At 39.7% G+C, this 16,876-nt stretch overlaps 1 protein-coding gene across 5 annotated transcripts in view; it reads right to left on the bottom strand.

Moving 5' to 3' along the window:
* The window catches only part of PTBP2 (polypyrimidine tract binding protein 2), an 85,585-nt gene that overhangs the window by 11,025 nt on the left and 57,684 nt on the right, over positions 1 to 16,876 (bottom strand). For all 5 annotated transcript variants that reach the window (XM_054036495.1, XM_054036494.1, XM_054036493.1 and 2 more), the window contains one exon: positions 14,641 to 14,836. In XM_054036495.1, the coding sequence (XP_053892470.1) occupies positions 14,641 to 14,836 (196 nt within the window). The remainder of the gene's footprint in view (positions 1 to 14,640; positions 14,837 to 16,876) is intronic.

The raw sequence follows: 16,876 nt of genomic DNA on the forward strand, positions 1-16,876 counted from the left end.
TCCTCTAGTATAATCTGGGGCCAGTGATAGTTGCATGAGTTAAATTTGTCAAAGCAGCTTTCACCTGTGTTCATTATTTACATATTTTACAGTGAAGAAATGACTAATTTGGTCTTTTCTGCCAGTTATACACGTTTTTACATTATCCTGGTCTCCTCTGAGACATTCCCTCTCCAATCCCTTACTTCATCATTGGCAAACCACAACAGATGCACATCAATGTTTAGAGAACAAAATACATTTATCCTATTGTGCAATTTAAATGTGTATTCTATTGTACAACTAATTCAAGACCCAAGTAATTTGGTCATAAATTTTGATATTTGTAATGTTGTTCCAAGGGGTGGAGGGGGTGACAGGGAGGAGAACTATGGGCTTCAAACATGTAATTTGTTTCTAAATGTTTTTACCACTCCCTGTATTGTGAGGGCCACAACGTTTTTGTGACAGCCATAAAAATGATACATTTACTCTCCTTGCTAGTAGTAGTAGTTGATTTAAGTATACTTTTGAATTATATTAGTATTTCAGATTTTTGTGATGTAAATAAGAAGAAATAGAGCAACGTATAAAACTTGTTCCCTAGGAAACATATTTTGGAAGACTTTAATTCAGACAAAAAAAAAATGCAGAAATAGATTTTTATATTGTACATACCCATTTTTCATGTCTGTTTTCGGTAAGCTCAAGAAGTATAGTTAAAGAAGGTCACATATGCATAAATTAGATGCACAGTAAAAATTCAGTAAAGATGCACATGACGGGGCACAATACTATGTGCCCACTGCACAACTTTTTCCATGTGAAGTGGCAGAAGCGTAGCATAGTTTAAATGTAGGCCATTTTTATCTATGAAAATGCCATGACACTAAAGAATCACTGCAGGACTGAGAAACAGTAGCTTTGTACCATTGGAAAGCAGAGCTTCCCAATGAGACTTAACACTCACTATTTCAGGACCTTTGAGGACTAGAAGTAACATTTTTAAGCATTGAAAAGCTATTTCAAGCCATTTTTAGAGGTTTTTTAATGGCTCCCTCTAAGCCTTCTACAGCTAGAAACGTAGTGACTGATATTTTACAGGTAAAGGGATAAAAAATAGTCCCAATAATATTTTTAAAACAGTCCTAAAATATTATTTTTGTATCCCCTGCGCAGACTACACAATGGCTTTCTTCTGGGATGAACTGCATAACTCACCTTATAGTTTTGTCATTTCCACAAGGCAGCCATTCCTAATTTAAGCTGGAAAACCTTTAACACATACCAAATCATATTCCTATACACCCTATATACTCAGGCATGCAATTTATAACATTTATAGTAATATGTAGCTGCATTTATCTTTTCTGGTTTTGTATCTCCTACTATTGCATATCAATTGCTTCATGTCAACATGCTGTGTTGTGTTATCAATTTGTTGCTGAGGTAATAATTAAAATATCAGTACCTTCAATGGAAGAATAAACAGAAGCAAATTGAAACTACCAATATTCATCTATATGTCCTTACTTATTAAAATTCCTCACCACTACTGAAGGGCCTTTTCCCCTATTAGAAAAGATATATAACCATGATTTTAATTAGAAATTATTTTTGTGTATTTCCACAAAGCTTTAACCAACCATAAATATACAGGTTTAATCCTGACTGGGGCTTCTGTGTACTACTACTACTACTACTACTACAACAACATTATAAAAATGCAGTCATCTGTTATTTTAATGTTCTTAACGATTAGCATAGTAAAGCAGAATACAAAGGCACAGCTTACCAGGACCTGAAGCGGAAGTTCTCCAAAGGTTGTATCCTCTAAAGCAGCGTTTCTCAAATGCGTCCACTGGGGCCACATGCGGCCACCAGGGGCTTTTCTTGCAGCCACAGCCTCCTGAGCTGTGATGGGATGGGGGGCAAAATAGCGGCCCCTCCTCCTCCCTGTTGCTCCAGGATGCACCATCTTGGTGTTGATTGCTGGGGCTGCCAGTAGGAGTTGAGCCCTGCCCCACCCTCTGAAGACTGCTGGGGCACAACACTGGAGGAGCAGGTAGCAGGTGAGTTCCCCACCTTCCCAGGGGTTGCATGGCTCAGGCATTGGCTTCAGCCCTGGGGTAGTGGGACAGCAGGCTCTGGCTGCAGGGCTTCAGGCTCCAGCCGCCGGGCTTCGGGTGCGGGGCTACAGGCTCCAGCCCCCTGCTGCCTCTCCTGCCCCCGAACAATCCTCTCCCATTGTCCCTGGCCCCCTCTGCCTCCCCTGACCCCCAATCCAGAGCTTAATTTCTCCCCAGGCTTGACAGGGCTAAGTAAGGCTGCTGTGAAAAGCGATACTTGTATGTTTGTTAATATCACTTTTCACAACAGACTTACTAGCTAGCAATAAATAAATTACACTGATTTGGACATGTATATGTGCATATTTGTTTTTTTTTCCCTAGAGCATTTTAGGAAAAATTGTCTGAGCGGCCACCAGCAAGAGTTGGTGGTCGCAGTCTGAGGCCACCAAGAAAATTTGTCCTGAGAACCCCTGCTCTAAAGATCCACATTCTTAAGTCTTGTGTCCTCACAGATGCATCTTCAGGAGCTGACTAGCAAAGATTGTATTATAAAGTTTAGAACCCCTCAGATGGAAACAATTAAAGCATGTGTCTCAGGGGACATATATAGCACGTCATAGCTTCTAATGATTAATTCTTTTTTCAATTTAAAAAGATCTAGGTTTCTGGGGAATAAAATGGAATTACAACTCAAACAGGGATCAGGATAAATGAATCAATCTATAGGAGGACACTCCAAATAAAAGCAAGCAAGTTCTTTCTAAAAAGGTGACTATCTTTTAATGATCTCTATAAACAAAGAATGAAATGCTTGAAATTTGTCCCTATTAATGATTTAGACCAATCGATAAAAGAAATGCCTTATTTTTGCTTTACTGGATAAAACTGGCACAAGAGATAGCCACAATCTAGAGGAGAAAGGGAAATAAATATTTAGTAAGAATAAATTAAGAGCCTGGATGATGTGGGAGACTGGTAACGGAATACAAATGAACCCTATTGCCCCTGGTTCAAATCTGGCCTGGGTAGGTAAGCGGTTGTCAGTCCAAACCCTACTGGACAGCTTTTCCAAATAAAGTAAGCAATAATAATCAAATCATTTTAGCAGTCTCATCAGTAAGGCTCCCTGTCTGTCATGCAGGTCACAGATTCTGCAACTTTCCATGACGTCCATGACTTCTGCAGCGGCCCCTGTGGTTGTCCTGGGAGCTGCCTGAGCGGCTCAGGCAGCCCCTGGGCCAGTCGCAGTAGCAGCTGCTGGGGCAGTCTCAGGCCCCCCTGCTCCCAGAAGCAGAAGTTTGGGTTTGGAGGGACTTAGGGCTGGGGATTGGTGTGGTGCTTACTGGGGGAGGGGCTCCATGAATAGGCAACAGGAACTCAGCTCCTAGCTCCATGTGCTGCCTCTGCCAGCAGGCACCGCCCTCACAGCACTTACTCTTTGAATACAGAAGGACTTAAGAGAATTTACAAGTAAATCAATTAATTTGAGTTAAAATTTAAAATAATGGAACCTTAAAAAATATCTATTAGAGCGCTAAATTTCTTAAAGTCCCTAATGATCTCAATAACAAAATACTATAGATCCTTCAAATGTAAAACTCATTGAAATTGGCTAGATCAGAAAACTTTTTTTTATGATTAATTGGGGGCGGGGGAGGGTACTGCTAATCTATGACAGATAATTTCACAAAAAATGCCCTCTTTCAAAATGGTTTCTATCTACTATTTTTCTCAGTGGAGTGAGTTCCACTCTTTCAAAATGGCCACCAACTCCTATTGGTAACAATGGAAATGAAGCCAAATTGCCTTCATGGAAGATGATGGCACCCTATCCAGTCCCTTCTTTGTGAAATTCTCTGCAGAACATTATTCTTTAGTCCTAGTTGAAGTAACCAAGTTATGCAGAATGACAGCAAAAATAAAAATTATTTTCAATAACTACTCTCTGCACCATATCGACTTGACAGGAAGGTTAGGAAGGGGAACTCAGGGTGGATGTGAACAGAGAAATGTGAAGGACAATAGTGAGGAGGAAGTGGTGTGTGACCAAGTAAGGGAAATATGGAGCTTAGGTTTTAGGCGACAATGGTCCTAAAAGTTGGAATAAAGTGAAGGTTTATAATATACATCTTCAAATCATTTAGAAATATCACATTGTAACATTCTCTTTGGGATTCTTGTTTAGTGTTCATACATGAACATTTTAATTAAATAAAAAGGAAATTCCCAAATCAGAACTATGTTAAACTGGAGTTAAGGTTGAGAGTACATATCAGTAACTGGAATTGACACCTCCTCATCTATTACTGGGAGTGGACTACATCCACCCTGATTGAATTGGCACTGTCAACACTGGTTCTCCACTTGTGAAGTAACTCCCTGCTCTCCATGTGTCAGTATATAATGCCTGCATCTGTAACTTTCACTCTATGCATCAGAAGAAGTGAGGTTTTTACTCATGAAAGCTTATGCCCAAATAAATCTGTTAGTCTTTAAGGTGCCACCAGACTCCTTGTTGTATCAGTAACTTAATGGTTGAAAACATTACTGGGATGTTCAGATTACCCCCAAACAAGCATTACAAACCCAGGATATTTACAGTTAAGGTTACCCTTAAAAGAAACCTCAAAAAGTTAAAGTATGAAAATCAGTTAGTATCACTACAGGGCAGAGTCCCCTAACAACAAAATATATAATGTCTTTAAAAATCAGTTTATCTAACCTGAGACCACAAACACTATTATGCATTAGTTATAACAGTATGGTTATTGCACAACATCATTACAGGGTGGAGTTAAGGTTGTTTGGATGCCTTTATGGTGTGTTTCTAGGTCTGAATTTCTTTTAATTTTAACCTTAACTGAATATCCAGAGTTTGTAATCCTTGTATGGAGGATAATTATAACATCACTATAATACTTTACACTTACATTACTATATATAATAAACCTTAACTCCAGTTTGTATCTTGGAATATATATTACATTGATATTGAACAGATATAACTGCTTACATATCAGAACACAGCTAGTGGTCTTCCCTGTATAGAGGATTTTCCCTATGTGTTTTTTTTCATATTATGTAAAAAATACATGCCACTCCAAAGAACAACTATTGCTTTTGACAATTCACCTGAAAGCACTCCTTTCTGTCCATTAATGAGTTTTCCTTCTTTCAAAAGATAAAAGGCTCATTAAAAAGACATCCAATTTATAATCTCAAGGATTTCTGATCACATCGTTCTTTCGCAGCAGAGAATGCAGTATATGAATGAATAATCATCTGTCAGGGCCAGGATTATCTTTTTGGATGTCCGGTTTCTAACCGATTATATAGCACTGAGACCTCATCGGTTAGAAGGTTCAGAGAAATTACACATCCAAGGAAAAAGTGATCCTTGTTCTGTAGATATTTACAGCTGGCTATTCTGAATTATCAGGTACAAATATTTTGATAAAAACCATGATCAATTTGTAGTATGATACCCTGGTAATTAATCAACAGAATAGTATACATGATATGGAGCGAATCTTAACATATTTCAAAACAGTGGCCCTGCATTCATGAATCTGGTCAATAGCTGTACTTAATCTTTCTAGTTTATGGATAACACATTTTGGAGGCTGGGGGGCGGTTTTTGTTTTTTGCTGTTAAAGAAGCAATCTTATCAGCTCTTTTTGCTAAAGTATACCTGGGCACAGCACATCAATGTTTTTTAAGTGTACATATATGTTGCATGGTGAGCAGTATTTGTAAACTAACATTTTTATCAGAGAGCTTAGAATCATTAAACAAATTAAAACCTTATAAAACAGAAAAGAAACTCTGTTTATATTAGGCTAAAAAACATGAAAGTAGGACTAGGCTTGTGGTTAACGTACTAGACTAGGACTCAGAAGTTCTGGGTTCAGGTCAAGGATTTTCCACAGACTTCCTTAGTGACCTTCTGCAAACTCAATAACTCTGTGTTTCAGTTTCCCGTGGGTTTGGTCTGCCTTGGAGATTTATAGATTTACCTGTTTGGGGCAAGGATTATGTCTTAATATGTGCTTGACTATACCTAGCACAGATGAACCTCAATCTCAGTCCTCTAGGCATTAGTGTAATACAAATAAAATAAAACACATTCCCAAATAAAAAACAGCTTGACAATGTCCTAGTAAAACCACATGTAGAGTGATACAATGGTTTTCCACTTATACAGTTTTAGATTCTCTACTCCAGGACTTTAATGCTAGTCAGACTGCTAAAACTATATTTAATTCTTGAAGAAGTGTCTATTAGGACTCAACCCTTATATTCAACATGTGGTTATGAATTACAACTTCTCTTGTAAAATCAGTAACTGATCTTGTGATAATTCTCAAATATTTAATAAAATGAGCCATTGTGTCAGAACTGAACCCTTATTTTTCCTATTAGAGTTTGGTGATCTCATCCTAGCTTCTACAGTAACTCCTCACTTAATGTTGTAGTTATGTTCCTGGAAACTGCGTTTTAAGCGAAACGATGTTAAGCGAATCCAATTTCCCATAAGAATGAATGTAAATAGGGGGGGTTAGGTTCCAGGGAAATTTTTTTCACCAGACCAAAAACTATATATTATATAGATATACACACCGTATATGTTTTAAACAAACAATTTAATCCTGTTCACAGCTATGATGATTGTGAAGCTTGGTTGAGGTGGTGAAGTTAGAGGGTGGAAGAGGGAGGGATATTTCCCAGGGAATGCCTTGCTGCTAAATGATGAACTGCACTTGGCTGAGCCCTCAAGTGTTAACACTGTTAATGTAGCCTCTCACACAAGACAGCACGAGCATGAGGGAGGGGAGACAGCATAGCAGACAGAGACAGTCACACACCTTGTATGTGGGGGCCGGGAGGGAGGGAGAGAGAGAGAGATGCACACTGCCCCTTTAAGTAAGCTGACCCACTCTTAAGTATATTGTCTTTTTAAGTGGATCAGGAAGTTGAGACAGCGGCTGCTGCCCCAGGCGCTCTCTCTCTCTCTCTCTGTCCGTGTCCCCTCCCTGCTCTATATGGAGAAGGGGTAAGCGGGGTGCAGGAGCAGGGGGGAGGGGGACACCCTGACATTAGCCCCCCCTTCCCCACCCTGCACAGCAAGCAGGAGTCTCTGGGAGAAGCTCCAAGGCAGAGGGCAGGAGCAGCACATGGAAGTGGGGAGAGGGACAGCTGAACTGTCCGGCAATTGATAGCTTGCTGGGCAGCTGCAGTACAGGGAACTTAGGGGAGCGGGGAGCTGATGGGGGACTGCTGGTCCACCCTGGTTACAAGCCCCACCAGCTAGCTGCAACGGGCTACTCTTCCTGCAAGCAGTGGATGACGTTAGAAGGGAGCATTGCACAACTTTAAACGAGCAAGCTCCCTCATTGATGAGCAACGTAACAACGAAGCAACGTTAACCGGGACGACTAAGTGAGGAGTTACTGTACTTGTACATATGAAAGTAGCACAGTTTACTATCTCTTCTAAAAAAACTAAACAAAAAAAGGCCCAAGAGTACACTAACATGAGTGTTGCAGGTCAGAGCTCAGGTACATTTCTGCAGCAGTGTGGAAAAGCTTTGACTGCACCTATAACTATATCTGGCTCAATCCAGTGCAGTTATTCCTTCACTTTATAAACACTTAAACTGCGAACAGAGCCTCCCATGTTCCCCTTGACAAAAGCCACACAGACTACTAACCAAGTAGACTTTCTCTGAGATATTCAAGATAGGCAGCAGCAGGAAGAACCATCCAAGATTCCCCTACAATCAATAAAATGATTTTTAAAAAGAAGTGAGGAAGAGGAGTAAGATAGGACCAAAAAATAGGCAAGATCATTGGAACAGTATTAATGTTATTCCTGTTCACCATGTTTTCCCACCCCCTCCCACCTTACCATCACCTCCAATGATCTTTTAATTTCTTATTATTTTCTCTCCCTTTTCTATTTCAACCTCAAGTACCCTTACAAAAATGCTATTCATCAATCTGAACACACAGCCATTTAATCAACCTCATGATCATAATTCTATCCTAATACCCACTACATTTTTAAGTCACTTGAATGTGTATACTTATACTGTAAGCTCCTCAGATGAGGACTTTGTATTTGTATATTCTATAAAGCACCTTGCTTATTTGTAATAGGGCTCTTGATTAATCACAGTTAACTCACGCGATTAACTAAAAAAAATATCACAATTAAAAATAATTAATCGCGATTAATCACAATTTTAATCACACTGTTAAACAGTAGAATATCCATTGAAATTGATTAAGTATTTTTAGATGTTTTTCTACCTTTTCAAATATATTGATTTCAATTACAACACAGAATACAAAGTGTACAGTGCTCACTTTATATTACTTTTGATTACAAATACTTGCACTGTAAAAATGATAAACAAAAGATAGTATCAGAGTAACAGCCGTGTTAGTCTGTATCCGCAAAAAGAAGAACAGGAGTACTTGTGGCACCTTAGAGACTAACAAATTTATTAGAGCCTTCGTGGACTACAGCCCACTTCTTCGGATGCATATAGAAGAAGTGGGCTGTAGTCCACGAAGGCTCTAATAAATTTGTTAGTCTCTAAGGTGCCACAAGTACTCCTGTTCTTCTTTTTTAAAAGATAGTATTTTTCAATTCACCTCATACAAGTACTGTAGTGCAATCTCTTTATCGTGAAAGTGCAGCTTACAAACGTAGATTTTTTTTGTTACATAACTGAACTCAAAAACAAAAAAAATGTAAAACTTTAGAGCCTACAAGTCCACTCAGTCCTACTTCTTGTTCAGCCAGTCGCTAAGATAAACAAGTTTGTTTACATTTACAGGAGATAATGCTGCCCACTTCTTATTTACAATGTCACCAGAAAATGAGAACAGGCATTCACATGGCATTTTTGTAGCTGGCATTGCAACGTATTTATGTGCCACGTGCTAAACATTCATATGCCCCTTCCTGCTTCGGCCACCATTCCAGAGGACATGCTTCCATGCTGAAGATGCTCATTACAAAAATAATGTGTTAATTACTTAGTGATTGAACTCCTTGGGGGAGAATTATATGTCTCCTGCTCTGTTTTACCCGCATTCTGCCATATATTTCATGTTATAGCAGTCGGATGATGACCCAGCACATGTTGTTTGTTTTAAGAACACTTGCACTGCAGATTTGACAAAACGCAAACAAGGTACCAATGTGAGATTTCTAAAGATAGCTACAGCACTTGAACCAATGTTTAAGACTCTGAAGTGCCTTACAAAATCTGAGAGGGACGAGGTGTGGAGCATGTTTTCAAAAGATCCCGAACCACCAAAAATGAAAATCAACCTTCTGCAGGTGGCATCTGACTCAGATGATGAAAAGAATATGCATCAGTCCACACTGCTTTGGATTGTTATCAAGCAGAACCCGCCATCAGCATGGACACGTCATCTGGAATGGTGGTTGAAGCATAAAGGGACATATGAATCTTTAGCGCATCTGGCATGTAAATATCTTGCATCGCTGGCTACAACAGTGCCATGTGAATGCCTGTGCTCACTTTCAAGTTACATTGTAAACAAGGAGAGAGCAGCATTATCTCCTGCAAATGTAAAAAATGTAAACAAACTGAACAAGTAGGAGGACTGAGGGGGCTTGTAGGCTCTAAGTTTTACATGGTTTTGTTTTTTAATGCAGGTTTTTTTTTTTTTAAACAATTCTATGTTTGTAAGTTCAACTTTTATGATAAAGAGATTGCACTACAATACTTGTATTAGGTGAATTGAAAATACTATTTTTGTTTTTTACTGTGCAAATATTCGTAATCAAAAATAAATATAAAGTGAGCACTGTACACTCTGTATTCTGTGTTGTAATTGAACTCAATATATTTGAAAATGTAGAAAACATCCCAAAATATTTAAATAAATGGTATTCTATTATTGTTTAACAGTGCGATTAATCGTGCAATTAATCGAGATTTTTTTCATCACTTGACAGCCTTAATAATAAATAATGACTAGCTTTTATACAAGACTTTTCACTTGTACATCTCAAAGCGCTTTACAAAGCCAATCTGTATATTACACCCATTTATAGATGGGGAACCTGAGGCACAGGAAGGGGAAGTGTCTTTCCCCAAGGTCATTCAGCAGGCCAGCAACAAAAGCCAGGAACTGAACTCAAGGGTCCTGAGTCTCAATGCAGTGACCTATCCAACAAAATTAACATTTTACAGAGGGGAAAAAAAGATTATATAAATCTCCATACTCATGAAATAGATGATGGTAAGGGAAATTTATCATGTACCTAGATGCTATTAATTTTTCCTATTAAAATAAGCTGGAAAAATCATCTATGGTTTTTAAAGAAAATCAATTTTTTAAAAATCAATTTTTCTGTTTGCCAGAAGCTGGGAATCGGTGACAGGCAATGGATCACTTGATGGTTACCTGTTCTCTTCAGTCTCTCTGAAGCACCTGGCATTGGCCACTGTCTGAAGACAGGAGACTGGGCTAGATCAGACTTTGGTCTGACCCAGTATGGCCGTTCTTATGTTAAATAATTTTGTCATTAAATAACAATTTCTATCATATTCTAATAAGATTTATCTTTTAGAAGTGCCGCAGTCCAGTCTATGGGGGTGTGAACTGTAGAGCACTCTTAATATGTTGCATTCTAACTACCCTGTGTAGACCCTGCTGGCATGAACTAAAAGATGACTATGTTAATACAACTAGGTCTTTTTGAAATAGACTACATCAATGCCTCATTCAGTGCACAGAATGGACAGTGCTCACAAAGAGTAGTTTCAATAATCTGTTTTCTCCTCATTGTTCATTGTGTGCCCGCATGCCTTCTTTACTGCACACTAATTAAACCCTGCTCTAAAGACAGAATTATCAATTTCCTCATGGGCTTTTCTATGGCGCTCATTACTACAGTATCTGAGTGCTTCACATTCATTTTCATTACAGCCAGTGAAATGAGGGGTTATCATCCCCATATTACCTATGGGGAACTGAAGCAGAGAGAAATAAAGAAAGTGTTCATTAATTCTGGGTGCTCAATTTGAGACTTCTAGAACCGGATTTTTTCAGAGAACTTAGCATTCTATATCACTTTATATTTTTCAAAGTACAGCTCCCAATGACTTTAGTTGCAGGTGTTAGTGCTCAGAACCTATACAAATTAGACCCTGGGGTCTCAAGTCAGGCACCCAGAAAATGAGAAACACAATTACTGACCATCCGCGAAAAGAAAGGTTTAAGCAACTTGCCCAGTATCACCTAGGAGCTCTGTGGCAGGGGAAGGGATATAAACCAATTCTCAAGGCAGCATTCAACTGCTTTAACCATTAAGACCCATCCTCTTTGTTCCTGCAATCCCCTCTCATTCATTACACACCTTTCAACTTCTGCAATAAATATAGCAGAGATTCTACAGACAGACAGTCTCTTTTATTACACAACCCTAATTCCTCCCCAGAGCAGGTCCATCCTGTACACAGAATAAGACAGAAGCCCTATGGAAAAATGGTATGTGATCATGTAAAGACTATCATATGCATGTACACAAGATGGCCAAATTAAGGTTTCACAACCTTAATTCTGCATTTCCTAACCTCTGGCTTGACTTTGCAACCCTACTAATGTTCTTTTAGCAGAGTTTTTGCATGTGTGTGTGTAATTTGCTAGTTTTTAAAATGAGCAAACTGCAGATACAGAAATTTGATCACGACATCCAAATGGGTTATCAGCAGAGTTGGGCAGACCTTTGCCTCTTGAGCAAAAAGAGTAATTTATAGCAGTAGTAGGCTGTCCTTCTCTATATGATATGTGGATTAACACTAGAGGAGAACGAGATACACACTTTACTAGTGGTTAATCACAGATATTTGCTAACAGCAAAGGAATAGTGAGATTCAGCAGTCTGAGGTTCCATTACAGGTTCTGGAATAAATTGTACACAGTGAGTACAGTCTTCTGCCCGTTCCCTGAAGTGAGAATCCTTCTGCTCAATCCTCCCTACTCTGGCCTTGTCCTGGTCCTGTCTTTTCCCTACCCCGGCTCACCCTCCCAGTTCCATTCTCCTCACGTAACCAGCCCTTCTCTACTCATCAAGCTTCTACTTCTAGCCCAGTGGTTCTCAACCTATTTACCATTACGCAGCCCACAATGTGTTATATGGCCACATCCAATACTACCTATATGGCCCTGCGGATGTCACATGGCTGCAGCTATGTGCTGATTGGGCCACAAGTGGTGTACAGGCTCCAGGTTGAGAACCACTGTCCTAGCCCCAGTCTTGTTGCCCAGTAAGTCCTTGTGTCATCCTTCCAGTCTGTCTTGGTCCCAGTGTCCCCACACAGCCACTACCAGTTCTCCCACTTCAACCCTCAGCTCTTTGTTCTCAGTCTCCTTCCCCAGTCATTCTCAGATCCCTGCTTCTCCTCATCCAATCTCTCTCCTCTCACTCCCCCATTCACATTCTCCACCCCCACTGGTTCCCAGTCCCAATCTCCCTCCATTGGCTCTTGTCAAAATTCAGTCTTCTGCACTTTCGCCTGCAGGTTCCTCGTTCCAGACTATGTTCCTCCCACCCCTCACAGGTCCAGATCTTTTCTCCATGGCATCTGAATCAGGCAGCTTCTCACTCCACACTGCCTGGACCCACGAAGGGAGACGCTGACAGCACAGAAGAGACAGGCTTCCTACCTTCAGCTCAGGGGTCCAGACAAGGACCTGGCATGGTTCGCAGCAGTCCAGAGCTGCAATTGCAGTGGAATTCCTGCTCAGCCCCAGGCTGGAGTAAGCCCAATGTAGGAACACTCTTTTTAACTGCTAAAATTTAAGAAGTCTCTGAACATGTGCGAACTGTGATTTTTTTTTTAAGGCTCACAACTTGGCCAAATTTGGGCAGATTTTCACTGTGATGGCAAAAGGCACATCCCTGACACAAAGATCATCCCCTGCTCTGAAGTGGGGGTGGGGAGCACTAAACTTTCTCAAAGAAAAGGTCACCAGAATTTTTTAACAAGGGGAAAATAAATGTATTTTCCCCATGCCTTGTTCTCAAAAATGGCTGAGCCATTTTGGCTGAATATTTAAAAAAAACATTCAGTATTAGGCAGATATCTGGCATAGAAATCATCAGCCCAAATCACTGAAGTTATGTACAACTGACAACAGGGTCAGAGCAACTGAAATCAGAAGTGTTGGGCAACCTCAGTAATAGACAGTGCTGTCAGCTCTGCCCATAATCAAATACTTCAAAAAGCTATTTACTGGCTGCCAAAAAAGAATGCAGCACTTTACATGAATGGCTGATCCTTCCTTCTAGCTTACCAATTCCAAAGGAAACAAACAATAAGTGGCAGGGCCGGCTTCAGGTTTTTTGCTGTCCCAAGCAAAAATAAAAAAGGGGAAAAAAAACAGAATGCCGCCCCTTGAAAAGTGCCGCCCCATGCACAAGTTTGGAACGCTGGTGCCCAGAGCCGGCCCTAAGAAGTGGGTAAGATGATAAACACAACACCGTTCATTGGGTCTTGTAAAAAAATCTCTAAATCCAATCTAAACTCTGCTGACAAAATGAACCCTAAAACTTCAAAATATAAAGGACATCCAGAACAGGAACTGGTTAAAGCTTACTAGTTTATATAATCATGAAATTTACAGGGTTGATGCCAAATTAAAATGATAAAACAAAAACAGGATAGTGTATTAAAATTTTTTCTCTCTCAAAGCATAAGTACAGTAAGTACTGAATGCATTGCCTCTACCAACAACCAGAAGACTGTTAGAAGCTATGAATGTTTATCTATGCACTGCACAGGGAATCTCAGTTGCTTCTTCTGATGGGTTCTAATATCTTATCAGCTCTTGAGCTTGCATAACAAAGCGCTAGAGATAAGAGTGCTGATCTATATAAAGGAAAAAAATTCAATAATTATGAAAAATAAAATGCTAAGATGGAATTTCTTTGTATACATGGTCTCCTTTTTGTCATCTGCTCTTTTATTTCTTTGGTATTTTTTATAAAAATTATAGGATGACACTTCTTCCTCAAAGCATCTGAAAATGGACACTGCATATATGAAAACAAGCCAAAATTTCATGACCTGCTTACAGTGCCAATAAGGACACAGATCCTGTTCCTGTGAAGTCAATAGAGAAGCTTCCTTGATATTAACAAGACCAATATCAAGTCCCAAAGATTTCGCTATGAGGTGGGCCGGATGAAAGGAAGACACTGTAGGTCACCAACGGTGGAGGAAGTTGACTGACACCGGCACAAAAGGAAGGATGGTTTGGGGAAATTTAAAAAATGTAAAAAACTAGACAAAAACTTTTGATAATGTGTATATTCTGTCCTATTCTTGTTTCTCTCTCATCTATTTATACAATAAGCTTGCAGGGGCAGAAACTGTCTGTCTTACTAGAATTGCACACCGCAACTGAAAACAACTCTAACATATCTTTGGGCTCTACCATAATATAAACATTAAATAATTACAATGATTAATAATAAAAAAACTGCATTTGATTAATTGGGAATGGGGAGGGAAGTGTTTTGAAAATTAAAATCATACCTAGAAGTGACGTCTCCTTTGCAAATGCTGCAGCAATAGCTGGGTCCAATGCTGGTTGCCCATCACCAGATGGAAGATCAGGTCGAGTATAGTCCCTACTTTTATCATTGTTGTACTTCACATTTAAATTCACCAGTTTGGAAAAATCAATCCGTAGGGTACAGCAAGCATTATAAATATTTTGACCATCTAATGCCTGAAAGAGGAAAAATGTATTTAATAATATACAATATTGCTTGGTCACAACTGCTGAAGTCTGATAAAAGTAAGCACACTTTTGTCCATTTAAACTAAAATTATTTAGTTTAAAAACCAATAAAGATCAAACGCATTACGTAGCTCATAAAGGTCATTCCTGGAAGCTTTTTAAATTCCATTACCTTGCAAAATTTTGCATACCAAAATACCGGGAGATTTATAGTAGCATTTTAGTGCAGCAAAACTTGAGACCTCGTTTGTCAGATCTACTGAATTAGCCCGTTTTACACGCTGCTTGGTATTTAACTCAGGTTTAATGCAGATATACTGTAAAGTTTCCAAAAGTTAAAACCACAATAAAGCATTCTTTTTAAAGGGGCATTAGAGAGAGACAGAAGACTAAATAAAAAGCATTAAAATAATATGTAAAAAGTGGTTATGTGGAGGATCACAGTATTTGCATTGTTCTAGTAGAATGTTTTTTGTTCTACTGTTAAACAAGAGCAGCATCAACACTTAAAAGATAAATGAAAAAGAGATCTGCTATACCTATTTTAAGGCAATTTTTTAAAACAAACAATTCCTTACTGTTACTGTGGTTCGAGATGTGATGCAGCAGTATTCCGCTTAGCTGTGTGCGTGTCCACCGCACCAGAGCTGGAGAATTCTGCCTAGCAGTACTCACAAAGGGATGATGCTTGCGCCTTGTGGCCATAATCCCTCCCCTGGCTATATGAGGTGGTGCTGCTTCGACCCCCTGCAGTTCCTTTGCACAGAACACCCAGAGACTAGGCTCCAATGCAGAGGGGACATAGGATGGGTCATGGAATACATGTCTGCATCTCATCTTTAACAATTTCTTCTTCCTTGAGTACATGGAGCCATGTATTCCATTTAGGTGACTCACAAGCAGTACACAAAAGCAATTGTTAGATGTAAGAGTGTATTCAGGACAATTTACTTTCTATTAGGATAGATCGAAGTAATTGTTGAATGTATAGTATGTATTCAGATGTTTAAACTTCATAGAAACTAGTAGAAAATTACTTGTATTGTTTTCACTTATCTATTCCTGTCATAATGTAATAGCAAACATTTACATGGTAAATACCCTTGCAACTAAATTACACATCAAAGAAATCTTGTGAAATGCTAATGACGGACTTAAGGGCTTTAACAGAAAAAGTTAATTTCAAGCAAATGGCCATTATGTATATCAGAAATCTTCAATCTGTGCGGTGTGCCCCCACAGGGGGCGTGGAGTAATGTTAGAGGAAGGGGCACAGCTGGGTCCCAGACCAGCCCCCACAGGGGATGGGGAGGGAGCTTCGCCCAGCTCCGCTCCTGGCCCCGTGCTAGGGGTCCCAGCCGCCAGCCCTGCCGCAGGCCTCGGCCCCCTTACCCCTGTCTGTGCTTCCAGCTCCATGGGGGAGGGGCGCGAGATAAAACATTTGGGGACCACTGATATATGTGGTTGGAGGTCAAAAATCTAAGTGCATTCCTCAGCCATCATCATCAAAGGAAAGGCGCACATGGGTAGATAGACTGTCAGCTTGTCTTCTGTGAGAAGATATAAACATGAATTCAAAGAAAGGCTCCTGTATCTCTGGACTGTTTGGATTCTAACATGGCAGAAAAACTGAACGAGAAAACAGAGATCCCCAGAGTTATTCTGGGTAGCCCTGAAAGACTTTTGGGAAACTGGTGGCTATTACATCACTGCCACCATTTGGAGTTACAAACTGTACCTGTTATATTTTACCTGCCCTAGCCTCTCAATAACTCATTCTTTTTTCTTAGCTAATAAACCTATAGACAGTTTACTACAGAACTGACTGCGACCATTGTGTTTGGTGTAAGATCTGGAGTACCAATTGATCTAGGGTGAGTAACTGGTCTCTTGGGACTGGGAGAAACCTGATGTGGCATGATTTGAGGTTTAAATAACCTTTTATCACAAAGTTTAATTTGTCTGGTTGGCAAGATAGGCTGGAGAGGGTAACGGGATTTGTCTGTGACTCCATTGTGTTAAGACTGG

Source organism: Malaclemys terrapin, chromosome 8, assembly GCF_027887155.1.
Source record: "Malaclemys terrapin pileata isolate rMalTer1 chromosome 8, rMalTer1.hap1, whole genome shotgun sequence".
NCBI lineage: Eukaryota > Metazoa > Chordata > Testudines > Emydidae > Malaclemys > Malaclemys terrapin.